The 27,018-nt window shown below is 35.1% G+C and overlaps 1 protein-coding gene across 1 annotated transcript in view; it reads left to right on the top strand.

Moving 5' to 3' along the window:
• Positions 1-25,669, top strand: part of TAF4 (TATA-box binding protein associated factor 4) — a 136,621-nt gene extending 110,952 nt beyond the window's left edge. The window contains exons 7-16 of the mRNA XM_069072524.1: positions 1,474-1,563; positions 2,504-2,746; positions 6,118-6,265; positions 7,948-8,062; positions 9,053-9,222; positions 9,569-9,699; positions 10,734-10,859; positions 11,997-12,053; positions 12,146-12,265; positions 24,129-25,669. Coding sequence (XP_068928625.1) covers positions 1,474-1,563; positions 2,504-2,746; positions 6,118-6,265; positions 7,948-8,062; positions 9,053-9,222; positions 9,569-9,699; positions 10,734-10,859; positions 11,997-12,053; positions 12,146-12,265; positions 24,129-24,296 — 1,368 coding nt within the window. The 3' untranslated portion in view covers positions 24,297-25,669. The remainder of the gene's footprint in view (positions 1-1,473; positions 1,564-2,503; positions 2,747-6,117; positions 6,266-7,947; positions 8,063-9,052; positions 9,223-9,568; positions 9,700-10,733; positions 10,860-11,996; positions 12,054-12,145; positions 12,266-24,128) is intronic.
• Positions 25,670-27,018: the final 1,349 nt, after the last annotated feature.

Here is a 27,018-nt window from a genome sequence, read left to right as displayed (position 1 = left end):
CCAGGCTACCATGACACCTGATGCCATGAAATGAGCTAGGATTCCTGGCCATTTGCTATCTCCAGCACCCTTGAGACTACACTTAGGCAAGGGGACTGGTGCCATTGAAAGACCATGTCTGATTCTGCTGAGAGGTTTCTGGCTTACATTTTGTGCATTTCTGGGGAAGAAGAGATCAAATAAAGATAAAAATAAAATGCAGGTACCAGATTTGAAGACATTTTAATGTGTTTACAAGGTGTTAGCACTCTGCTACCCCTTTATGAAGTGTGAAAAAATTCCTTAGTTGAATTACAATGAGAAACTGATTTGGCTGGGCAAAAGATTGTCCATGTCCTTACGAGATAGTTGAGTTAATCAGTTTTAGACTTGAGGTCATTCAGCAGGTGGCAAAGACACTTTTGATTTGTACATAAATTGGATACACATTCTCTATGGAGACATAGAGCCACTAGCATTTTAGTCAGGAAGCAACTTTGAGAAGCAAGAAGTATGACTGCAGAAAAGAGAGATGACTGTGGGTTGAAGAGAAAACAAGATGTTATTTTGAAAGTTGAGCTGCAGAGAGATGGGCTCATTTGCTTGTTGTGAGGAAACTGTCAGAACTAGATCATACCTCAGAAGACTGATTCTGAGGATGGCAAAATTGGATATTGCCACCTACCAAGGCATCAAGAAACTCAACCAATGTATCTCAGTCACAAGGGAACTCTTTTTTTTTTTCTTTTTTTAAGCAATTGGGATTAAGTAACTTGCTCAAGGTTACACGGCCAGTGATTTCTGGGTGTGGTGCTGAGTATCTGAGCCTAGGATTCAATCCAGGTCATCCCAACACTGGAGCCAGTGCTCTTACTCGCTGAGCCACCTGGCAGCCCCAACAAGGGAACTCTTATGCAGATAATTAGGGAAGGGCTCAAATACAGAGACAACTCCTTCCCAATGCAGTGGTCTGGTTACAGTGGCCCCAGGGGAATCGTGGGTAGCCCTAGAGGACTATGATAGTCAACTTGAACCATCCATAAACTCTGAATTAGCATGACTGGCCAATATAAAGTCAGCCCCTGTCAGATTTAATAATCTAGTTGCATAGGGGAACATAGTGTATTTGTAGGAGACTGTAATAGTTTGAGCCATATGTAAATGTGGAATTATAACTGTGGGTCAGCAGATATTAATAGCCCTTCAAAAAGCTCAAGAGAATATAGAAGGAGCTCAAGGATTACTTGATTTGTGAACATACCTATGATGACTCAGGAAAAATATGAAAGACCCTATACTTCTGGGAGTATTGGTTACTTTGACCACATTTGTTCCTTACACATATATCCCATTACCATTGTACTCTTAAATTTATGCCCATTATTCCCAGTTGTAGAAGAATATGTCCCATATTTATGGGGGGTAGAGGGAGACGTTTTGTAAACTTTCCATCCTAATCAGGTGGTGAATTTGATTATGAATGTTATTTTTTAGGATGGGAAAATTGAAGCTGAAGATTTTACCAGCAGGTTATATCGAGAACTTAATTCTTCACCTCAACCTTACCTCGTGCCTTTTCTGAAGGTAATTTATACATCCTTAATCCTTTGATTCTTTCTCAGTATTCATGCACTTGGAACAATGAGAAGGAGCATGATTGTTTTTTTTTTTTTGAGGAACAAAAAGAGTAAAGTAGTTTAGAAGCTGTGTGTGTATGCTTAAATTGAGTTACCTGCCCAGATTTTTTAAAGTCTTTTTAAAATCTAGCCTCCATGACAAAATTATGTATGCTCTTTAAGAAAAGCTTCCCTGAAAATTATCAGATATTACAATACCATAAAGCAGTACGTGTTTTGACTACCTTTAGGAAAATAAGGAAACTTGGGTTTCTGGATTTGCCAAGTAAATATAACTCACAGTTGCTTTGTGGACAATTTAGGCATAAGTCTAGGGATTGACTAGAAGAAGGAAAGAGAACTTATTCTGGGAGGCAGTCCCTTATATTAGGAATTAAGAAGAAACAGGACTTTGTTAGCAATATGTTTCTAGAGAGAAATTAGGGGAATACAAGTGGTGCTAGATTTTGTGTTTGGGATATTTTTGTTAATAGCAACAAATTAGACATGTAAAAAATATTTTTATATATTTAATGTGCTTTTAGGAGCCATGTAAAAATCTTGGTGAATGTGGGAGTCATGGTTACATAGCAAGAGCAGCTTTAGCTAGGAAAAATAGTTTTCACATAGAATAGTCAGTGACCAAATTTTTCTCTTTGACAAATGTTTTTATATAATGTAGGACTTGATCCTATGATTTTAATACAGTTTTAACCCTGTTTGAAGTCATCAGTTTAGGGGGAAACTGAAACTCTGAGGTTGAAATTTTACATCCAGAGGGTGTATCCCTACACCCCCCCCCCCCAACTGCCTTTAAAAAACTTTATTATTTGATGAAGAAAATTTGAAAAAAAAAATTTTTAACTGTTATATGAGTGAACTTCATCCCACTTTCTTGCCTATTTCAGAGGAGTTTACCTGCCTTGAGACAGTTAACACCAGATTCGGCAGCTTTTATCCAGCAAAGTCAGCAACAACAGCCCACGACGCAGGCAACAACTGCTCTGACAGCAGTGGTGCTGAGCAGTTCAGTTCAGCGCACAGCAGGGAAGACTGCTGCCACTGTCACAAGCACTCTTCAGCCGCCAGTCATCAGTCTGACACAGCCCACACCAGTCAGCGTTAGCAAACAAGGACAGCCTACACCTCTGGTATGGAAAGGGAAGGACGTTTTCTATTAATTCACAGTTGGCAGAGTATAATATTGCCTTTCAGTCTTTTAAATCAAGCGTTTAGCTCAGCAGAAACCTTTTTATGAATATTCAAAGAAAAGTCCTGCTAGGAAGAAAATCATCTATTATTTTAAATAGTTAAAATATACGTAAGAGATTAAAGCCCTATAATTTTCTGTTTTATTTCCTGGTAAAAAGAAATAAGCATAAGCAAATTTCCCTTTAACCATTGACATATCCATATCACTAGTATATATTATTGGTTTAAATGAATAACAAATACTTTAATGAGTCTTCAGTTTGCTACTACCTTTGAGATATATTTTTGGTCAGATTTTCTAAGAGTTTTCTATCCTTTCAAAGAAAAATACCACTAGTAATAGTTGTATTGGTTAACTGTCATTAACCTTGTTACATGCAAGAAATTTTGAAGGTGCCTATATCTACATAGATATATTCATGTATAATACACATATCTTTATACATGAATATATATATTGCACAGATTTATGCACACATGTATATATATCCATATCTACATATTGTGTGTGTGTGTGTGAAAATAAAGCCTGGTTGGTACCAATTTTACCATTGTATTTATATTAGTAATATAGCATATCAACTTAAGGTGTACAGCGTGCTGCTTTCCACATAACAATCCTGTAAAGGTAGGGACATTTTACAAATGTAGAAACTGAGACACATGGTGGTTAAGAGAGTTAAGGACATCTAACTAGTAAGTATCAGAGTGGGAATTTAAATCCAACTCTCTGACTCCAAGTGTTCTCTCTGTAGTACTACCTCTCACATAAACACTTAAATTTATATAGATTTTAAAGGTTGCAGAAATTTTCAAGTATTCTCTTTCTACTGTACTCTCTGCTCCTCATCCCCTCTTAAACTTCTCAGGCCTTCCTGTTACTTTGTATTGCTTCTTCATAACTTTTATAAAAAGAATCAGTGTGGGGCAGCTAGGTGGTGCAGTGAGTAGAGCACTGGCCCTGGAGTCAGGAGGACCTGAGTTCAAATCTAGCCTCAGACACGTAACACAAAAACTAGCCTTGTGACCTTGGGCAAGTCACTTAACCCCAATTGCCCTCCAAAAAGCAAAAAAGAAAAAAAAAGAATCAGTGCAAGGTATCAAATGTTAGGAGTTTATTGAAGAGAAAATGTATGATGAAATTCAAACTAAACTGAAGTAGGAAATAAGATTTTAGTAAGCCATTGTCTCCACTGCTCAAATTAAGCTTCTTTTGCATCATTTGTTTGGGACACTTAACAATACAGTGGTAATTGGGAATGATTTTAAAAAATAAAAACTTAATAAATCTTTACTTTGTTATATTCAGGTCACTGAGATGAACATAGAAATGAATGGGACACAGTCACTGCCCTCAAATTGCTTAGAATTTAGTAGGGACCATAAGAACACAAACAATCATAGTAAAATACAGAGTGGAGTAAGCTGCAAGCATAGGGCTGTGGAAGTTTAGAGGAAGGAAAGGCCACATGTAAACTTCTTGTGAACCAGGATTATTTCTTTATATTTGTATCTCCATTGGCTAGTATAGTGCCTTGCACATAGTAGGCATTTAGGGAATTTCTTAGAAGTGACATTTGAATTGGGTATCCAAGGATGGGTAGGATTTGGGCAGGCAGAGGTGAGGAAGAAGACATTCAAGGCAAAGAAAACAACAGCATGGAAAGGGATGGAGGTGGGAAAGTTTAGGGGATGGTTGTGGAGCATCCAGGTGTCAAGTTTGGCTCACAGTTAGACTCCTTATGAGTGATACAGTAAGAAGCAGTATGGTATACCGAGTGGAAAGAGTGAGCAGTAGAATCAAAGTCAGTAGACTTAGATTCAATTTCTAGCACTTATACTAATTAACTGTGGGACTCCAGACAAGCCACCTAACCTTGCTATCTAGATTTCTTTATCTGTAAAGTGGGGATGATACTTCACAAATTCATAGAGTTCTTTTGAGCATTTACAAAATGCTATATAAATGTAAAGATATAAAGTGCTATTTTTAGCAGTTTTATAGGGGTGGGTAGGTGAATTTGGACCAGATTATAAAGAGCCTTGAATGCCAGGCTGAATAGTTTTGGAGATATGCTATAAAATTTTGAAGTAACATGTTTGTAATTAATTTCACTATGATCAAGACAGATTAATTTGTAATTATCAGTTCCATTTTGATACAAAAGACAAAACCTAAACAAGTATGCAAAGCATATTTCTCTAAAACAATTTAGCACAATAGGAAGGAAAAAAGGGAAATTGTTACATGCAACCACACAGTAATTTGCGATTTGTCAACGTAAAGGAAGACTGTATTCTTTAATTCTGACAAATATACAAATAGTATTCTTTATATCTGACCTCAGTTTTGTTGCTGTTTAATGTTATTTTCATTTATACAGCTGTGGTCAGTGTGTATGCATTTCTTTGGCTCTGCTTCATTCTGCATCACTTTATACAAACCTTCTAATTTTAATGCTCATAATTTCTAATGGTAAATAATATTCTATGCACTTTCCTACTAGTTTGTTTGGTATTCACCAGTCATTAGGTGCATAGTTTGTTTCTACCTTTTTGCTCTTGCAAATAGAGTTGCTATGAATATTTTTGAACAGGTGAATCTTAAATAGGTTTGAACAGCTTCATAACTTTTTCCTTATACTTCAAAATTGCTTTCCAAATGGTTAGATCAATTCACAGCTCTTAACAGCTAATGAATTAGCATGCCTGTTTTTCCCATGCCCCATCAGTATTGAATTTTTCCATCTTTTATTATCTTTGCCACTGTGAAGGGAGTAAGAGCATAAGTTAGAATTGTTTTAATTTGCATTTGAATGAGTGTATATTTCTCTGATAATTAACCACTTTGAATATTTTTTTAAATGGCAGTTGTTAGGGTTTTTTTTTAACTGGTTTTTCATGTTTTTGACCCCTATTTATTAGGTATTGGCTCTTAAATGTTTGTGTTAATTCCTTGAAGATTTTGTATGTCAGAAGAGTTTGTCACAGAAGCTTAATGCATTTCCCTCCTCCCCCAAGGATTTATTTAAATAACCTTTGATAATAGAAGTGTAAATTATTAATAGTTTATAATTATACTTCCTTGTACCTGACTTTTTATTATGTTTATAATAATAAAAATTCAGGTACATATATATGTATGTATTTAAATATAGCGTATTTATATGCTCACATGCAAATATTATTTTTCTAGAAATTAAAGAATCAAATATTTTGATAATATAATTGAATAAGACACTATAGATTGGAAAGCATGGCATTGGCATTATGAGAACATATTCAGTACTCTTTGGCCTTTTTCCACTAGGTTATCCAACAACCACAGAAACCAGGGGCATTGATAAGACCTCCACAGGTAACATTGACACAAACTCCTATGGTAGCATTGCGACAACCACACAATCGTATCATGCTCACTACTCCTCAGCAAATTCAGCTAAATCAGCTTCAAACAGGTAAGGCTACCTACTTTTGTTTAGTCTTTTTTTTTTTTTTTTGGTGGCAGTCAGGGTTGAGTGATTTGCCCAGCATCACACAGCTAGTTAAGTGTCAAGTGTCTGAGACCAGATTTGAACTCAGGTCCTTCTGACTCCAGCATCAGTGCTCTATCCACTTCATCACCTACCTGCTTTTGATTGTACCACCTAGCTGCCCCTTGATTCGTTGTTAAAGATACATTAGACATCAGTGTCCATTCCATTCCACTGCCAAGAAAGGTGTACTTTAGAATCAGCAGCCAGTGTGACTCTTAAAGTTATTCTTGTTTAATTTATAAGCTTTTCTGAATTCTTTATTACGTATGTTGTTAAGATAGAAATTGGGAAGATGTTAGGCAATTCTTCCGATTGCCCATATAAATTAGGTGTTCTTTGAAACATATCTCAAATTAGTCAATATTAATCCCCTAGTATTTCAAGTTTTTAATTGATTTGTGATAATAGATGTGAGCATTTGCTCTACTAGTACCCCTTCTACAACTTTTCATATCACATAGTTTTTATCCATACCTTTCTTTAAAACCTCAGGAGAGGATCTAAGGAACACACTGAAGATCTTTCTCTGAGTTAAATTTTTTTTTTTAGGGGCGGGTAGGTGGCAAAGTGAATAGAGCACTGGCCCTGGAGTCAGGAGGACCTGATCTCAGACACTTAACACTTAATAGCTGTGTGACCTTGGGCAAGTCGCTTAGCCCCAGTTGCCCTGTATTACCCCCTCCAAAAGCAAAAAAAAAAATTTGTTTTAGTGGTAACAATGAAACACATGATTTATCTTTAATTATACTTCTATATTGTTCTGTGACCAACCTGCTTCCTCTTATGGTAATTTGTTTTCTTGAGCACAAGTCTTCATTGATAATATTCAGTAGCATGCAACTTTCTATTGCCCTTTGGCTATCAGCAATTTTGATTATTTTGAGATGGTGGTGTTCCATTATTCACGGTCATATAGCATTCCTGGGGCAATATTACTATTAAGAAACAGACTGCAATTTCTCTCTTTTCTCTTCCTTCTTGTATTTTCTCTTCCTTTTTATATTCAGTTTACTGTACCTGTATGTGCCCATCCAGATAATACATATTGATGGACTAAATGAACTGTCTATCCAACATCATTTTATACTCTGAACAAAGTGTATTTTTCATCCATTTTCTTTTTATAGTATAATTGATTAGACTGATCTCTTTTGAACAGTTCTAAATTTTATTCTGATCTTCTGAGGCACAGTAAAATTACTACTCTGCTTGGAAATAATATACATTTTTTTTTTGAGGGGGGAAGGTGAGGCAATTGGGCTTAAGTGATTTTCCCAAGGTAACACAGCTAGTAAACGTCAAGTGTCAGAGGTCAGATTTAAACTCAGGTCCTCCTGACTCTAGGGCCAGTGTTCTATCCACTGCGCCAGTACAATTTTTAAAGAGAAAAAAATTAGTACATTCTAGGCATATTCCTAAATAATTGCTTGAGAGGAAAGCTTTCATTTACTTATTTGAGGCCTGTAATCTTGAGGTGTATTAAAAAAAATCTTAGTAGTTTAACTTTTTTTGTTACCATTGACTTAAATATACAAACTCGTAACAAGTGACACATGTGATAAAAATTTCAGGTTGTTTTCAGTATGTCTGTTTTGTTTCCGTAGTTCCTGTGGTCAAACCTGCTGTATTACCAGGCACCAAAGCTCTTTCTACTGTTTCGGCACAAGCAGCTGCTGCACAAAAAAATAAACTTAAAGAACCTGGAGGTGGTTCTTTCAGGTACAGATTATACTTCGTCACACATGCTTTTAAAGAAGCAAAGAGACTTTAAAAGCATCACTTATTCATCTTAATCTTTGGTTTTGATAGATCTTGTCAGGTCAATTGATTAATCAATTAGGAAATATTCATTAAGCATCTCTTGTGGCTAAATCCTGGGGATCCAAAGACAAAGAATAAAACATTCCCTCTTCTTCAGAACTCTGGGCACTAATGGCAGATGAACATAGTGTCCTCAGAAGCTCTAAAGTCCTCCCGAGTATGGCTTTTATTTATTTTTTTTTTGGAGAGTATGACTTTTCTACCCTGCATCCATTTTTTAAAAGGATTTTAAATTTGATGATCCATATTTAAATGGTCAGGATAGGCTAAGTAAGCATCCTGATGAAGGGAGGTGGGATTCTTGATATGTGAAAGGTTGATGATAGCCTCTTTTTTAATTATATGAAGCTATAGGAATATGTATGTATTTTTAACATTTTTTTTTTGTAATTTGACCTAATAACAAGTAGACAATTCAAAGGTAAATGCAAGTTTTCAGAAGATTTTCAAAAACAAAACAAAACAAAAAACCAAAACCTCAAAGAAAAGAATAGTAAATTTATATAACCTCCTAGGACTCAGGCCCAGTTCCTGCCTTATAATATCCTAATTCTTTCTTTAAAAATATGATTATCATTTAAAAAATAAGAAAAGACTGTTTCCTTTGAATTTTAGGATGTAGGGCATATATATATAGTAATACTTAAGGCCTTTCAAGGAACAAAGAGAAGAGATTATATTTTGAGTATATTTGCCTTTTTTTTTAAGTTTGCCTTTTTATTTTTTAAAGTTTCATTATAGTTTGTATTTTTCAGAGGAACTCTGTTTCTACTTCATTACTGTATTCCCCCAGCAAAAACAAAAACCTCTTGGAAAAAAATATGTGTGTGCTTTCCCCTCCATAAATCCCCGGTGCAGGTATAATGATCTTTTCTCTTTTTTCTTCAGGGATGATGATGACATTAATGATGTTGCATCAATGGCAGGAGTGAACTTATCAGAGGAGAGTGCAAGGATATTGGCGACAAATTCTGAATTAGTGGGCACATTAACAAGATCTTGTAAAGATGAAACCTTTCTCCTTTCAGCACCTTTACAAAGAAGGATATTAGAAATAGGTATGTTAATATTCAAAAGAATTGAATTAGTATTACATCTAAAGAGGTACTCTGACCAACAGCTTATATTTTTAATAAGTATGAGTGGTTGCAATGGTCTTCATATGAATCTGCATATGTTTGATGCATAGCCTAGCTTGTGTGTTTCATTAGTGATCATTATCACTAGTTAGAAGGTTTGCATTATTTTATTTTTCTTAATGTGAGTCTGGAATACTTTTCTCCTTATTTAGTTAGTACAACAAAACTTGAGTGATCGAGGAGGAAAGTCTGAAAAAAATACAAGTCATGGAGTGAGGGGTTTAAACCATTATGGGAACTCTCACAGTATAAACTTTGACCCTAGGTAAAAAGCATGGAATAACAGAACTGCATCCTGATGTAGTAAGTTACGTGTCACATGCAACACAGCAAAGGCTACAAAACCTCGTAGAAAAAGTATCAGAAACTGCCCAACAAAAGAATCTTTCTTATAAGGTAATGACACTTTATTTTATTAACAATGGAATTAAGATGGGTCTAGACAATAGGCTGGCTCTGACAGAGGCTATGTAGAAACATTTTCAATATAAACTAAGGGGGCTGAGGTAACTCAGGTGCTATTTATATTTCTTTTCAGAATATTTTGAGTTTTTCACAATAATAGCTTTCAAGGAAATTTTCATTGCTTTCGTTCATGGTGTTCTAAGGTGCTGAAAGAGACTTGGAGAACTGAATAATAGTTATACTGTGGGCTGAGGAAGATGATTAACAGACAACTGCTTTGGAAATTAGAGGATCATTTAGTGCTATTACTAAATATCTTTTCAAAATAATGACATCAGTCCAGTCACCACATAGGACAAAAGACTTTGTATCCAAGGACTTGACATACTAAGATGACTGGCTAGACACAGGGACACCTGTACCTCTGTTATATTTTCTTTTTCTTTACATACGCCTTCTCCCATTGCTTCCTTCTATATGCCTATCCCTGACTGATGGAAGATTGGAAGAGATTACCATGACACTCAGCTTCATCTACTCATTGAATCAAAAATTTGATATATATTTGATATATAAATTTGAGCATCATAAAACTCTTAAATCATCAAAATGCAACTTTGCATTCAGAAATTATATGAATTACCATTTTAGGAGGAAGCATAGCAGTTAAGACTAGTCAGCGATAGGTAAGCATTGTGAGCTCTAGTTAATATTCACATAGTAAACATTCATATTCTATTTTTCTTAGTTTAGTTTTGTAAAGAAGGATTCTCAAATGGTGATATTCAATTTTTATTCTATTAGATATTGCTTTCTTGATATTTAATGTTAGAATTAAAAGTCATATCCTAGTAAGATTAGAGAACAGGTCATATTTGCTTTGATGACTAAAAATGAACTCTAGAAAAAGGTCATGGAAGGGAATTAGTATTAGTCATATAGAGTCTTGTTCAGATGTGTTGTGCAAGCTTTTACATGTTATATTTTAAAACTTGTGATAAAGAGAACTTTTGCTTTTCTTGTAGGATGATGAAAGATATGAGCAGGCAAGTGATGTCCGGGCACAGCTCAAATTCTTTGAACAGCTTGATCAAATTGAAAAACAGAGGAAAGATGAACAAGAGAGAGAAATTTTAATGCGAGCGGCAAAGGCAAGTGCTTGGATTTTAGACCTAAATGGGATTTGTAGAGCCAGCAAAATTAAATGGTTCTGCTGGCTCTCACTGCAGGGGCCATTCATTTCTACTTCATAAAAGTCAATGTGAAAGCCACTTTGAAATTTGGAATGTCTTTGGAAGCAGAGGGCTCAGGTTCAAATCCTGCCTCTTTCATTTGGGAATCCTAAGAATTCTTTCCCCAAGAACAGTGGCTGAAGTTGAATGTTTCTTGAGTTTTTTAAGGTTCTAACCTTGGATTATCCACCACTCCCCCCCCCCCCAAAAAGAAAATTATGAAATGCAGTTTTTCTCTTTCTTCACTCCTAGAATAAAACAAAAAATAAACCTATGAAATGGTCACCTCTGACCAGGACAAGATCCTGAATTTGGGTTTTATCCTAAGATTTATTTATCTTTAAAGTGTTGATTTGTGCATCATTATCAGTATTATTTAATTGCTTACTAGGTCTAGGATGCTTTTCTAGTTCCATAGAAGACTTGATTCAGTTGTTCAGCAGTTTTTGTGCTAAGGGTTGCATTTTGGCCTAGAAAAAAGTGAAAATTCCCCCAGGTTGATTAAACCTAATTTTCACCAAATTTTTTGAATAATATTTAGTTAATTGGATTCTAAACAATTTAAATCATATTCCCAAATTTTATATGAATAGTAAAAGTCTGATATACCATGGTTCTCATCTTTCATCACAATTTTGTGCTTAGCTCATAGGACTCTGATTGAATTGTGTTTAATATCTTAAAATGATCAGTAAGAAAATTTTATCAAATTTCATTAGGACAAAGATTACATCTTCTCTTTTGCATCCCTTAGCACCAAACAATGTTCATTTTTGTTGCCTGTTTTCAGAGAGGCTTCTTTCCCCCTCTAACTTGCAACCCTAAAACTCTTAACTATTGACACATTAAAAAGTCCTTGAGTCTAGAAATTAGGGTCATTTGACACACCTATGAAGTGCATGTTGACTCCATTGGTGGTAGTTTCATGATGAGAAATATAAAGGAGAAAATAACTTATAGGCAATAAAATATGAACTTTGGAAATGGAAAAGTTTTGGTTACAACTTAATTTCTCGTTCTTCCTCCCCTTTCTCTTTTTATCCTTTCAAAATACAGTCTCGATCTAGGCAAGAAGATCCAGAACAACTTAGGTTGAAACAGAAGGCAAAGGAGGTATGTTTTGTTATATTTTTGTATTGTATTTTTATATAACATGTGTAATAAATAATTATAGTTAACATTTTCTTTTGCTTTTTCAAAAACAGATGCAGCAACAAGAGCTAGCACAGATGAGGCAAAGGGATGCCAACTTAACGGCATTAGCGGCAATTGGTCCTAGGAAGAAAAGGAAAGTGGATTCTCCAGGACCTGGATCAGGGACAGAGGTACAGTAGAGTTATAGAATTTTAGAGCTGAAAAGAACTTTAGAAATCACCTATCAACAAGTTAATTTCTTGTATTCAGATTATATAAGCAGTTTCACTTTGCCAAGATGTTTGGTGACTGCAGTTTAGAATGGGGAGATAAGACTAATTTTAAAATATGTAAATGAGAGTTGAAAAGGAAGTGACATGAAATTATAACATATTAAAAAAATTATTAGAAACCTAACCTTGAATATCAATAAAAACAACTAAACTCTTAGTTAATTAAGCTAATTAATTGGTTTCAGTTGTATAAAGTAATACATTTTTAGTCTTTCTCTTTAAATATCTATTAGGATGCTTTGTCCATCCATTATTATTCACTTTTGCATATGATCGTAGTTACTTTGAATTTTATCATAAATATCTTTCTAGATTTTTTTGTATTCCTCATACTTGTCAGTCTTAATGGAATATAAATGTTCCATTACATTAATGCATCCTGATTTAACCATTTTCTTATCATGAAGTAGTTAAGGTACTTCCAATTTTTTGTACTTATTTATTATCTAGTATTGCTATGAAATTCTTTAAACATATTTTTTGGGTTTGATTTTTATAACATTTTAGGGATGTATTCACAGCAATTAAATTATTAGGGCAAAGAGATTATTTTTGGTTTTTTTTGAGGGGCAGTTGGGGTTAAGTGACTTGCCCAAGGTCACATGGCTAGTATGTGTTAAGTATCTGAGGCCGGATCTGAACTCAGGTCCTCCTGACTCCAGGGCCAATGCTCTACTCACTGTGCCACCTAGCCACCCCAGGGATTATTTTTTTTATTTTACTTTTACTGTGTATACCAGATTGTTCTCCAAAAGGATTGAAAAATTTTGGATTTACACCAGCAGTGAATGAATGTACCTTTTTCTCTACAACCCCAGGATCATTGATTTAAATTACCTTTAACTTTTTGTGTGTGTGTGTGTGTGTGCCAGTTTAATATGTATGAGTGGCACCTCAGGGTACCACTTACGTTTTTTTGATTGAAAAATTTTCTGGTAATTATGAATACCTCAGGTGGAAATTTGAGTTTGAATTTTTTTTCCAGTTTGATTTTTATTCTATATATTGCTCTTGTTTCCGTTTTTTGTGTTAATAATCTAGTCCAAGCTGTTATTCATCTACTTTGACAGTAGTGGAAACTGAAACAAGATTCATGCCTTAGATGGAACAACTAAGATTGCCTACAATTTTTAGGTAGATCACTTTAGAATTTCACAAGTTTCTCCAAAGAAATAATTTACATTATACATTACAATATCTCTTAGGATATTTGTTATGATATTGATGCTCTACACTGATGGCAGCTTTGGCATACAGGTCACTTACACTTATACATCTTAAGATAACATTTGATTTGATCCTCTTAAGATAATTTGAAATTGTTGTCACTTTGCTTTTGTTATCATCCCTTTTATGTCTGAACATGCTTTGAAAACATGGGTCTAGGTTATGACTTGAGAAGAATATAAAAGAGGATGTTTCTCTTTTATTCTTAAATAGATTTCTATTAGGTTGGTGTGGGTAGTCTTTCAAGCAGTAGAGGTCATAATCCAAACACATCTCTATCTCCTGTGACTTGTACATGTTCTTCAAGAGTGTTTACCACAGTATGCTGGAGGCCTTTCTTTAGGTCTTTAAACATGACATGCCTACCAGTGTAGTATGTGAGGTGTCCATTTTGTTTTTTGTTGCTCACGCTACATAATCAGCCTGACTCTTTTTCTGATTATATGTCATCCTTGGTAATTTCCTTTACCTTGTTTATGCACACCATGTGTTTTCCAAAGCACTTCAGGTGACCTGCAATTTTGATTATTCTGACATTTGCAGTGCCGTCCAGGTAGCTATGTGGTGCCGTGGATAGAGTGCTAGATTTGGAGTCAGGAAGACCTGAGTATAAATACCGCCTCAGACATTAATTAGCTGTGGGACCTGGGAAAAGTTACTTAGCTTTAGTTTCCTCATTTATAAAATCCTACTTTCCAGGATTGTAGTGAGAACCAAAGGAAATAATATTTGTAAAGTGTTATTAGCCATTATTATTCATAGTCATATAGCGTTACCCAAAGAATACTTGTGTTCAGATAGATAGATTTTCGCTTTAGAGAAAACCTTGACCTCATTGAGGATGATTTTCAATTTCCCAAAAGCTTTTCAACTTACTTTTTATTCCTATTCAATTATGGGCCTAGTTCATTTTCCAAGTGTAGTATATGTCCAAGATACACGTATCCAACTTCCTATCACTAAATAATATATTCTTCATTTACCAACTTCTTACCGCAGAATAATAGATATTCTTCATCTACTCAGTTTTCCCCCATTATTAGGCCCAATTTCTCTTTTAGCATAATAACACGTTTCTAAAGTAAAGGTTAGTTTATAAATGGTTGATTTGTTCACTTAAATAGTATATTTAAATTCTTTTTTGAGAGGATGGGATCTGTTGCATTTGTCCTAACAAGAATATTAGGATGCCTTTGGAAAATTGTGAAATCAAAGTAAATAGCAATTACATTTCTCTAACAATCAAAAGAGTATTTGACACCAATTTTTAGCCTATGTTTTAGCTTGTGTTCTAATATTTGAGGAAAACATCATTGCTGCTGATTTGAGGGACTTGAACCTGTAATAATCATTGTGATTTTGGACCTGTTTTCTTTAGATCTCTTCTTTCCTTCAACCTTTTCCATCCATTAAGACCAGCTACAGTGCTTCACCTCATACTCCTAAATTCCTTCAGTCACTAAAGAGAAGGCCTTTAACAAATTGGCTTAGTTCTTATGTAGTAGGGAGAAAAGGTCTTTCTGACCTATCTGTTCTTGATTCAGGTCACTCATCATATATGTATTGAGCACCCATTGTGTGCTAGAAATACAAAGACAAAAATAAATATGTCGCCCCCAAGGAGCTTACATTCTGCTGGGGGCAAAATAATTTGTTTTAATATAATAGCTTTCAAGAACTGAGTCACCATCACACCCATGATGAGATATCATCAGATTGAGATGTGGGTGGAGAGTATGAATGAATGAAAGAACGTTTATTAAGCACTTATGAGCTAAGTGCAGAGGGTACAAATCGAAAAAGAAGACAGTTCCTGCTTTCCAAGAGCTCACAGGCTAATTGAAAGAGATTGCACATGTAGGAGGATTCAGCTGCAGGGGATTTGGCAAGGCCCAGGAGTTCTTAGGGTGCATTGTGAGGTTGGGAGAGGAAGAAGGGCTTTTAAATGGAAAATAGTTTATCCCTCTTAGTGTGGATATGTTGCAAATTATAAATATGAACTACAAAATAAGATATATGTAGGAATTTATTTTGCAATTTTAAAAGTAGATTTATTTTTGCCCTAATAAGTCTAATTTAAAGAAAAAATGGAAACTTGCTAAAAGAATTAAGGTCTGAATAAGTATAGGAAATTCTTGGTTTGATGTAAAAATAGAGTCTATACATTTTAATATTTCAAATGAACATTAAGAATGTAAGCACAATCTTTAAGAACTGTGTGGTATTATGACTTGGATCATCAGAAGAGACTTTTTGATGTCTTAAAGGTACTTAAGCCCATTTAAAATTTTTATTGAAGCTTTTCTTTAACCTAATGGTTATTTCCCAATTTGTAACCTCCCAAAACAAAACTGCATGCTTTGCAGCAAAGGAAAAGAGTTATATTAAACTGACCAGTGGTAGCCTGTCACATCCTGTATACCCCCTCCCTCAGTTTTCAATTTTTTTTGTTTCTTTTAATGGCTCCACTTCATTCCCTTTGTCCAGTCTGGCTTGAAGTTTTGTTTATTCTACCTAGAAAATATCTTCCATGTGTTGTTCAAGGATAGGCCTTCATTATCCGTTGCCTGGACTTTTGTAGTCTCCTGACTCATGTACCTACCTTCTATTCTATTTCCCCTCTCACCAACTTCATACTATAAATGTTACCTTTTCAATGTATGTATGAATGTAAATTCCATTCCTCAAAAGCTTTACGTTGTTTTCTCTTTTCCTACTGAATAAATTATGAGTTTAGTAGTCTGGATTTAGAAACCTTTTACAGTCTGGCTCCAGCCTACCTTCTCATCTTTCTCCCACCACTCTTCCTTCATCTCCATGATGGCCCAAACTGGATGACTCAGTTTTCTCTTTAACACATTCTGTGTTCATCTCTGTGCCTTTGTTCATGGCATTCTCTTAGTCTCAAATGCATTTTCCTCATCTCTGCTTATTTAAATCCTTCTCAGCTTAAATGGTAGATCTTCCATGAAGCTTTCCTTGATCCCCGCAGCTAAAAGTTACCTCTCTGCCCCACCCTTTCCTAACCTTTGCTGCTACTTATCTTATACATTTTGTGTATTATATTTTAAATTTCCTCATGGGGGAAGGCAACATTTATTAAGGGTCTACTATATGTGAGTTCTTTTCTATTTGTTTTTTCATTTGAGAGCAGGCACATGCTATTTATTGTTATACCTACCCAATGCCTAGCATATCATACATGTTATTTGTGTAGACATATTTATTGAATAAACATTCTGCCAAATTATTGTTTAAGATTACAGTTTGCCAAATCTTATCTTTTTAAGAATCACTGAATTTTTAACTCATACAAGTAGGCTATTGTAACCAGTTGTAACTTGATATTCTTCATTCTGTGCTTATCATTATTTGCATGCAGTTTGTAAAGGCTGATTAGAAGATATGGCATATATAGTTTTCGGTTTTAGACAACGGTTTGTAAATGGATCTTTTAATGTTAAATGGATTTTGAAATCTAATTAGGTAAAAGTCACAATTTTACAGTGTTTTCTTGAATAAGAAGGATGGGTTAAGAGTGTTTGATAGATGTCTAGTTCTTTTAATTAGGTTAAGGGCCTCCTGGTGTTACATGTGACAGTGAGCAGTATTGGTCATGGCCTTCCTATGAATGAAAAAATTTCATTGCTTTCAGTCTCATTAAATCTGTGTAGTCTTCATGTTTCCTTTCATTCTCTCTGCACATAAAATGGATCCTGGCTATCTAGATACCCTATATAGGTGTCTCATTTCAGGGTTGGCTTTTATATTAATCAATACATTTTTATTAAGCACTTCTCTACTAGGCTCTATACTAAATACTAGAGCTACAAAGAAAAATTGTAAACATTTCCTGGTCTTAAGGGCCTTATATTCTAATGAAGGAGACATCCTATACATATCTAGATATAGACAAGGTATCAGTATTCCTTTATAGCTATTCTTGGAAAACCAGAAATGCATGGGAAAACTCATTGCCCTATTTGAGTGTTCCGCAGTATCACCAATCCAATAAGCAGCATGATTTTCCACAAGTAACTTAGAATAATAATTCTGTAAGTAATACCATTCCCAGAAAAAAATAATTTACTCTTTAGAAACTGGATTCAGAATTTTATCTTTCCCACAAAATTCTTATTCATGTCTTACCACTCTGCATTTGATGTCTCTTAATTTTTCTTACCTCGGTGTCCTTGTTTGCAACTTTCTTAAGATGCAGACTGGGAACTTTCTCAGATCTTTATTGCTATTTGCACTATTTCTGATTTAGCCCCCACTGGCAGTTTAGGGATAGAGTGCAGTTTCAGTCAAGATATTTTTACACTCCTTTTTAAAATTTGGTTTCCCACACTATTGATTATATGTATGGGAAGTGGACTTCCCATTGGTCAGCTTCAGGTAATGTCAATGGGACAGGACACTTATGGTGTACCTCATTTTCATTGAACATGTGCCCCTTTGTTGAAGTAACATAGCCACTCACTTGAATACAATTTTGAGACTTACTAGACAGTAACATAGGAGGAATAAGGGTAACAGGAAGAACTTATCATTCTGAACAAATTAGAGTTGATCTTAATTTGCTTTATTTGAATCTCATTAATTTTTTAGAATTTCCATTTGTAAAGATACTAATATGATATATTAATGTGTTCAAGTATTTAATAACATTTATTACTACTTTCTTCATATGTATTTTGCTTGAGCTATGCTTTTAGTGTGGTTTATTCTTTCCTCAGTAAAGATTACAGCCCTCCATCTCTTTTCATATTGGATGATCTTTTTCCCAGTCTTTCTATAAATCCTCTTTAGAGGATCTGCCTGATGTATGGGAGACCTTTCTTGTGATTTTTTTTAATATTTAAGGGGTACCCTGTAGCCCTTCAGCTGTCTGTCTGTTGCCTTTTTTTCTAACTTAGCAGACCAACAAACTTGATCATGTCATCAGTAGCCCACTTGTGCCTACCATATCTTTCCATTGCCCTTTGAGCTATATGTATCTCTTTCTTTCTAAAGTTGTGGTGTTTCATGATTCAGCTATATCTCACCACAAGAGTATTGTATTAAAGAGGTAGACTTTTGGGGGAGGGGGACAAAAAATTTCTCCAAAAAAATTCCAATTAAAAGTCATGGTAGCTTAATTTAATACTGTGGCTTAGGTAGGTTTTATGAGCTCTGCCTGCCATCTGCTGGCCATAAGCTTTTAAGTACACAGTTTAATAATAAAGCAGTACTTCATATGTCACATTGCCTAGTATAATGCAAAAATTCATAATTAATATTGTTACATTTTCAAATTTAGAAAATTTAGTCTTTAAGTTCATTTATTCCAAATGTCACATTGGTATTTGAGCTCCACCCAAGTATTCTCTACCATTATCCTCTCATTCATGGGAATATATCATTTTTGTAAAAGGAGTGAGTTGGACTAAGTGACCTCTCAATTTCATATATTTTCCATATGTCTTATGTTCCTATATTTCTAAATGTGTTCCTAGTTTCATTCCATTCATATTTTCTTTTCAGTATTATGTGAGATCAGTCCATAGAAAGTCAACAGGCATTTACTATGTGCCAGGCACTGTACTAACTGCTGGGGATACAAAGAAAGTAAAAAACACGAAATTCACATTCTAATGGACACAAGATTCAAAAAACTGTATGTATAGTCAGTTGAGGAACACTCACACCGATGATCTTTGAAGCACTGAATAAATTTGGAGTGTACTTAACTCACTCTTAGGTTTGAAGGACATCATTAACAATCAGTTTTGTTAATTTGCTGAAGAAGAGCAAGTGGACAAAATAGATAAAAGAAGTTGTAAAATAGCAATGTATTTAAGATATATTCACATGGGGGAATCCAGAAACTAAAATGGGGTGGTGATGGTGATTGAGCTGAGGGGGAATGCAGTAGAGTGAAACTTAGCAGAGGGAGAAATAGAAATAATATTATTGTGGAAGTATACTAGAAACAACCTAGACAGAAAGAAGAATTTAACAGTATGTTTGGGGAATACACCATAAACCTGTCATGGAAACTTGGTCTTATCTATCTGTCTATCTCTCTGGAATGGAGGACTTCAACTTTCCAAACTATTTCTTTGCCAAAAGCAGAACAGCTGATAAATACTTGAGTGCCATAGTAATAATTACATTTTTAAGAGGTGGAGAGAATGACAAGAGACACTGTTGTTTTAGCCCCAATTCTGAAGTAAGTTGTTGAAGTAGAAATGATGTAATGGTTGTTTATCCCCAAGTTTTCCATCTTTGCATCTATGATAGAGAAACAGAGGAAAGCTGGACCTAGCATGACCCACACTCTAGATATTGGGAGATTGTATTTCAAAGGGTTATATTATAATAAAGGGTAGGTGGGATCCCATGACCTAAAATTCTGCATGGGAACCTCTTAGTGATGCAGTTGTTAAGACATAAATGCAAACTATTCGAACAAGGAGGAAAATATATGTTAAGAAATATGGATACAGGGGTGCCTAGGTGGCATAGTGAATAGAGCACTGGCCCCGGAGTCAGGAGGACCTCAGTTGAAATCCGGCCTCAGACACTTAACACTTACTAACCGAGTGACTTTGGGCAAGTTACTTAACCCTAATTGCCCTGCCTTCTCTCCTCCAAAAAACAAAAACATAAAAATAAAAATGAATATATAGAGAAGTAATGAACCAATTCAGCTTCTAAGGGCACGTACAGAATATGGAAGAAGTTAGCTCAGAGAACAAAATGAATATAAAAATATAATATTGTAAGAAGTGTCAGGGGCACTACAATTCAGAATAATTCTGTTTTGGCAATGAGTGCTATGGGCAACAAGAAGCCTTTATTTTATTTTTTTTTTAAAATATATGCTGAGGGCAAATCAAAGAAAAGATAGAACAATAATGGAACATCATGAAGAAGTAGAACTTCTGTTTTCTCTGCCAAAAGAACAAGAATTGTTAAGAGGGAGTCAAGATTCAAGGTAAGTAGTAGATGGTAAGAAAATTGGAGGTAAGCTGCAATGTGTTGATTCATTTTCACTAAGCAGGGACAAACTTTATCATTGGGTACCGAAAGCAATGACAGAAGTGATTATTGAAACTTTGTGATCTTTGAAAATCATAGAGAATGGGAAATGTCCTATAGAATAAGAAATGGGCAAATATGGTCCTGACTTTCAAAAAAGGAAAGAGTTTGGGTTCTTAAAACTAAAAGGCTGTTAAGTTTGACTATAATGCTAGAGTCTAGAATTTTGCCAGGAATCCAAGGAGTGATTTGTAATCATTTAGAAAAGGGATTGGTAATCAATAAGAGCCAGTATGACTTCATCACAAATAGGTCATATCCTGCTTATTTCTTTTATTTTTTGAATATGGTAATGTGACTGGGAGTTCAGAGAAATGCCATAGACATAGAGTATTTCATGGTGTTCACAAGATGGAAAGATGTGGGTTAGGTGTTTCAGAGCTGATTCAATGACTAAATCCAAAGAAAAGTTTTTGGCCCTATGGAGGGAGATCTCTAGTGGAATGCCTCATGTATTTGTCCTTGTCCAGTGATTTTATTGATGACTTTAAGGAGTGCATGGGAAACTGCAAATTTACTAATAGGATCAAAATCTAAGAAGATCTTTTTTTTTTATTTTGAGAAGATCTTGACAGACTAGAACAAGTCAGTTGAATCCACCAAGATGGAATTTATTAGAAATAAATATTAAGTTCTTTAAAGTAATTTCATAAGTTCAAGATGAGAGACATATACCTAGAAGATAGTTAATGTGAAAAAAGATTTGTGGAGTTTTAGTGGATTGCTAACTCGAAATGAATCAACATTGTTACATTAGTTAAAAAATCTAATGCAATCCTAGTTTGCATTAAGGCGTGTATATATGGGAGGACATTGAAGGTGAGTCTCTGTACCTACCTTGGTTGGATCATAATCTAGAATCAATACTGTATCCAGTTTTGAGTATTATGTTTTAGGAAGGATATTTTATGAAGGACAAGCTACAACATGTCTAGAAAAAAGGTAACCAGAATGGTGAGGGGGATTGGAAACCATGCCACAGATTGCTATTTGGCAGAAATGGGGAAAATTCTTTCCGAGATCACGAATGATCTCTAATGCTAATAGCCTTTTCTTAGTCCTTGCATTTCTTGATCTCTCAAGTATTTGACACTTTTGACCATCCTCTCTTCCCTGTTTTTTTTTTTTTTTAACAATATTTTCTGGTTCTTCTCTAAGTCTGGATCATCCTTCTTATTCTGCCTTCTATATGAGAGTTTACCTCAGCTCTTTGCTCTGGGTTCTCTTCTGGGTTTTTACTCTGTCTCAATGATTTCATTGGCTTCCATGGGATCACCTATCACTTATGAATATTGTAATAGAATTAAGTGAATTCAGAGCTAGTTCAGTGGCTATACTCCAAGAAGTCTCAGATCTCTATACATAGCCAGAATAAGTTCTTCTTAACTCTAGCCCCACATCACCATCGGCTTTTTAGAAATCTTTCTGGATGTTCCATAGTCATCTCAATTTCAATATATCCAAAACAGAACTCATTTACTCCCAAATCATCTCCTCTTCCTAACTTCCTTCTTTCTGTTGAGAACATTGCCCAGGTTTGCATTCTGGGAGTCATCTTTGATTATTTCTCACATCCAGTTGGTTGCCAAGTCTCGTCAGTTCTACCTCCACAGTATGTATCTATTCCCTTCCCTCTACTTATATAGCTATTTCATGTACTCCTTATCTCTTCCCCTGGACATTTACATTATAGCCTCCTAATTAAAAGACTCCAATTTCTCCTCTTTCCAATTCATTTTCCACACACCTCTCACAGTTCTAACCATGTCATTCTCCAAATCAAGAAGATCCTTTGCCACCTTCTAAGCTTTATTATAAAATATAAACTCTTTTCTTTGACTTTTAAAGCCCTTCACAGTCTGATCCCAGTACACCTTTCTAGACTCATTCTCTTCCTGCCCCCTTTTTTAAACCTTCATAGACCCTTTCCAGCCAAAGTGGCATACTTGATATTCTCTATCTGTATACAACATTCCATCTCACAGCTTTGGACTTTTGCATAGACTAGACATCCCTAGTATGCATCCTATACTTCACAGAAACGCAATGCTACCTCCTACAGGAAGCTTATCCTGATCCTTCTGGTTGCTAGTTTCCTCTTTTGGGAAATTACTTTGTATATATTTTGTTTCTTCTATTATGTGTAAATGCCAATCTAAGTTCCTTGGGGAAAGGAACTTTTTCCTTTTTTGTCTTTGTATCTCTAATGCCAAGTACACAATTGGTACTTGTTTTATGTTGTTGAATGAATGAATGAGAAAATAAGATCAGGATTCCAGGGGAACCCAATAGCTGTCTCCTCTTTTTTTTTTTTTTTTTGGTGCTTTTTGGAGGGGTGAGGGCAGGGCAGTTGGGGTTAAGTGACTTGCCCGAGGTCACACGGCTAGTAAATGTTAAGTGTCTGAGGCCAGATTTCAACTCTGGTCCTCCTGACTCCAGGGCCAGTGCTCTATTCACTGCACCACCTAGCTGTCCCCTGTCTCCTACTTTTTAAAGGACTGATGTGAAGAAGGGGGATTAGATTTATTTTGACTAGTGACTAGTGGGCAGCACTATTTCGGTGTGTGGAAGTTGCATAGAGTCATATTTCAGTTTGGGATAAGGGGAAAATTCTCAAAAATTAGTGCTTTCCAGAAGTAGAATGGTCTAGCTTGGGAGAAAATGGGTTGCTCACCATCAGTGAGGAGTAGCAGAGGCTGTTGGTGATGACTTGGAAAAGATTCTTGATCAGGTACCAGTTGGACTGGATAGCCTCTGAGGTCCTAACACTTAGGTTCTTAGAAGAGCGGTTTCTTTCCATTCTAATTAGTATTCAAATGTTAGGTGACCCTCTGGTCAGCCACTAAAATAAATTCATCTCACAAAATCATTGAAATGTCCTAATTGTATTAAATACCTAACCACCATTTATAACTATTTCTGTGGGGACAATGCACTTTTATCTCCAACTGGGATGACCCCAGTAGTGAGAATGAGGATTGTGGTGTCAGTTCCAGTTCTCTAGCAGTCATTATTTTTTGGATCCTGACTATAACAACAAGAAGGAACTTATTCCTTCACATGCTGTGTCTCCAGAATTTGATTATGGGCCCATACACAAGAGAGCAGTGAAATAGACATCCAATTTATAGTCATCTTTTGTCATTTGAAAAACTTCATATAAACTTGGTGACCTACCTAACAAGCCTGCTTGTAGTAGTTCACTTTTACCTTGCACTACAAGACTTAACAAATCATTGTTCTCACAGCAGCCCTTCCTTTCACAGCAAAAAGAAACCAAATCTCAGAAAAAGTTGCATGTTTTGCCCAAGGTCGCAGAGCTAGTAAGTGGCAGAAGACCTGGATTTGAGTCTTGACTCTTAGTCCTGTGTTCTTTTTAGGATTTTTCACATATCTACTTGAAAATATTAACCTGGAGCCTTTTCCCCTACTTTTTTCTTTTCAATAGGGATCTGGAACAAGTACAGCAGTCCCAGGCGGTTCTGGAGTTGGAACGACTAGACAGTTTACGCGACAAAGGATAACGCGGGTCAACCTCAGGGACCTCATATTTTGTTTAGAAAATGAGCGAGAGACAAGCCATTCACTATTGCTATACAAAGCATTCCTTAAGTAAAATGGAAAAGATCAAGGTATTTTTGATGGAGACGCCTGGGGACGTTTTTATATATTTGCAGATTACGCCTTTTTTGTAACAAGCAAATGGGATATTGTTTAAAAAACAGCCACCTCTTTACATGGAACAGTTTTATATTCCTGTTTATAAATCAATTCTTCAGTATGAGAGAAAGTCCATTTCTGTAACAGTGAGAATACTTACAAAGGCCTGTGGATATTATTAAAGGACAATTAAATCTTAACTCATCTTTGATTGAGTGGCCTTCTTGCCAAACAAGCCATATATAAAGACTGATGGAATCGTTTAGCAAATAATTAGCTGCCCTTTGTCAGACTTGTAGCAGTTACAACATTATTTGTGCATTTTAGTTCAGTTTGACTTAACTACACTTATTACATAGGTATATATGTCGACAGCCGATGACCTCATTTCACTTTTTTTTATTTTTTAAATAGTCAGTTGGCAAAGCAAACTGATTTTTAGACTATTTATCTTCCTCCCTTCCCCCAAACGTTCAAAATTCAAGAGGAATATTCAATTGATTTTAGAAACATAACCTCAGTTTTTAATCACAATACTGCTTATTCGAGGCCCTGAGAGTCCATAAAGGAGGGTTCCTTCTGAATGTGTTATATTAGCATCTGTAAAAAGCATTTTATTTGCTATAGTTTGTAAAGCTGTAAAGTTAAAAGAAAAATGAAAACCTTTTCAGCATAAATATATTTTACTTGCACTGTGTTTTTTAGCTAAAAGTGAAAGCTTAGATTAAAAAAAATCAAAGTTGAGAAGAATCATCAAAAGACTGTTTCTCAGTGTGAATCAAGTGTTGAAAAATGGTTGGTGTATTTTGTCGGTAATTGTACATAATTTTTGGCACATAACATAAAAATGGCTATGTAAACTATAATTATTTTGCTAAAAGACTGTATGCAAGCTGTGGGCCAACTTTAAAGATGTCCAGAGCAAAGTCCCTTCTTTGTACCTATTTTTTTATTACAAATATACTAATTGGTTCTTTATATTTTCAGAGGTTATTGTATTAAATTGTCTATTGATAGTACTTTTATGACTGTAAATACTTTGGCTTTCTTTGTGTGAATTTCCATGTTAGACTCTCTTTCCCACTCTTTCCCTACCCCTCGCGTGTAAACTGAATGCTGAACAGTATTTTTATCAACACCTGACAACTGTTACACCTTTTATTTTGTCTTTTAGGAAATCCTGTCTTTCCATTTTTTTCTTGTAAATTTTGCACAGTTACTTGTTCATATGTAAATATTTTACTTTCAAAAATGAAGTTTTTAATGGCTATTGTTTTATATAGGATTGAAAGAAAATTAACTCCTTTATTAAAAACAAATTTATCTGTATTTGTTTCATCTGTTTTTGTTCTCTTTATCTCTAGCACTTATTTTACTCTTCTCTAGATATAGACTTTCATACTTGGAAGTAGGGGATGGGACCTTAGCTCTGTTTCTAGAAAATTCATAGAATTATAGAGTTGGAGAGAAACCTAGAAATCAGTGAGCACAACACCATCATTTCTAGCACTTTGCACTTTAGTACAAGTATTATTAACCACGTTTTTCTAAAGAGAAAAGAAGCTCATAAAGAAGTAACTTGCCCAAAGTCATATAGTTATTTATAAAGGAGATAAGTTTCTATTAGCACAGTCCCCCACAAATAAGTGTTGATCAATGAATAATTTTATCTATGCTGCTAGTTCAATCCTTTTTTTTTTTAAATGGCAGTAAGAATAGAGACAGGGAGCCCTGAATTCACATATAGAAATACTTTTGCTTCTAAAATCATTTGGGAAAATGAAATGGTAATAATTACATAGTACTTTGATAGCGAACTTTAAGGTTCACAAATAACTTTCCATACCCTCTTCTCTCATTTGATCATCATAGCCATACTTGAACAAGGCAGGATGATTGTTGTTATTCCAATTTTCAGATGAGGAAACACGTTGAGAAAATTTAGGTGACTCATCTAGAGTCATACAGGTATTAAGGCTCTGAGTTCGAATGTGAGCCTTGGTTTCTAGGTTCTAAGTTTAGCACTATGCCATGAAGAGTGGAAAAAACAGAGAAAAAAAAGCCCAGAAACTTTATGCAGCCTTATTATCATAATTTTTATTAATGACTCCAGTCCTATAGCACTTGCTAATTTTTTTTTTAAAGCAATTGGCATTAAGTAACTTGCTCAAGGTTACACGGCCAGGTGTTTCTGGGTGGGTGCTAAGTGTCTGAGCCCGGATTCGATCCCCAGGTCATCCCGACACTGGGGCCAGTGCTCTTACTCGCTGTGCTACCTGACCACCCGGCACTTGCTAATTCTTAAGGTTAGAACAACTCAATGAGGTAAGAGGTGAATAGTATTCTCACTTTATAGATTAGGAAATAGGCTCAGAAATATGTAGTGACTTGTTATTGTTAATAAATGTCAGAGCAGAGGCTTGGGGTTAGCTTTGGCATTAGGGAAGAATCTCTATGTAAATGTCCATATATTATATTCTAATTATTGTTATTTTGTAGCTAATTCAATTCAACAACCATTCATTAAGTGCCTGCTATGTGCATGGGGCTGTTAGGTACTGGTAATATAAACCATAATATTGCCTTTACCCTCAAAGAGCTTATATTCTAAATTGAATGCATCATCTTCTCACCCCCATAATCTGTCCTAATTTCTGTTTCTGTTGATGGCATTACAG

Source organism: Petaurus breviceps, unplaced genomic scaffold (genome assembly GCF_028583685.1).
Source record: "Petaurus breviceps papuanus isolate PSGF00001 unplaced genomic scaffold, PetGlider_PUasm1.0 90847, whole genome shotgun sequence".
NCBI classification, from domain to species: Eukaryota; Metazoa; Chordata; class Mammalia; order Diprotodontia; family Petauridae; genus Petaurus; species Petaurus breviceps.
This window is presented reverse-complemented; position numbering and strand designations above follow the sequence as displayed.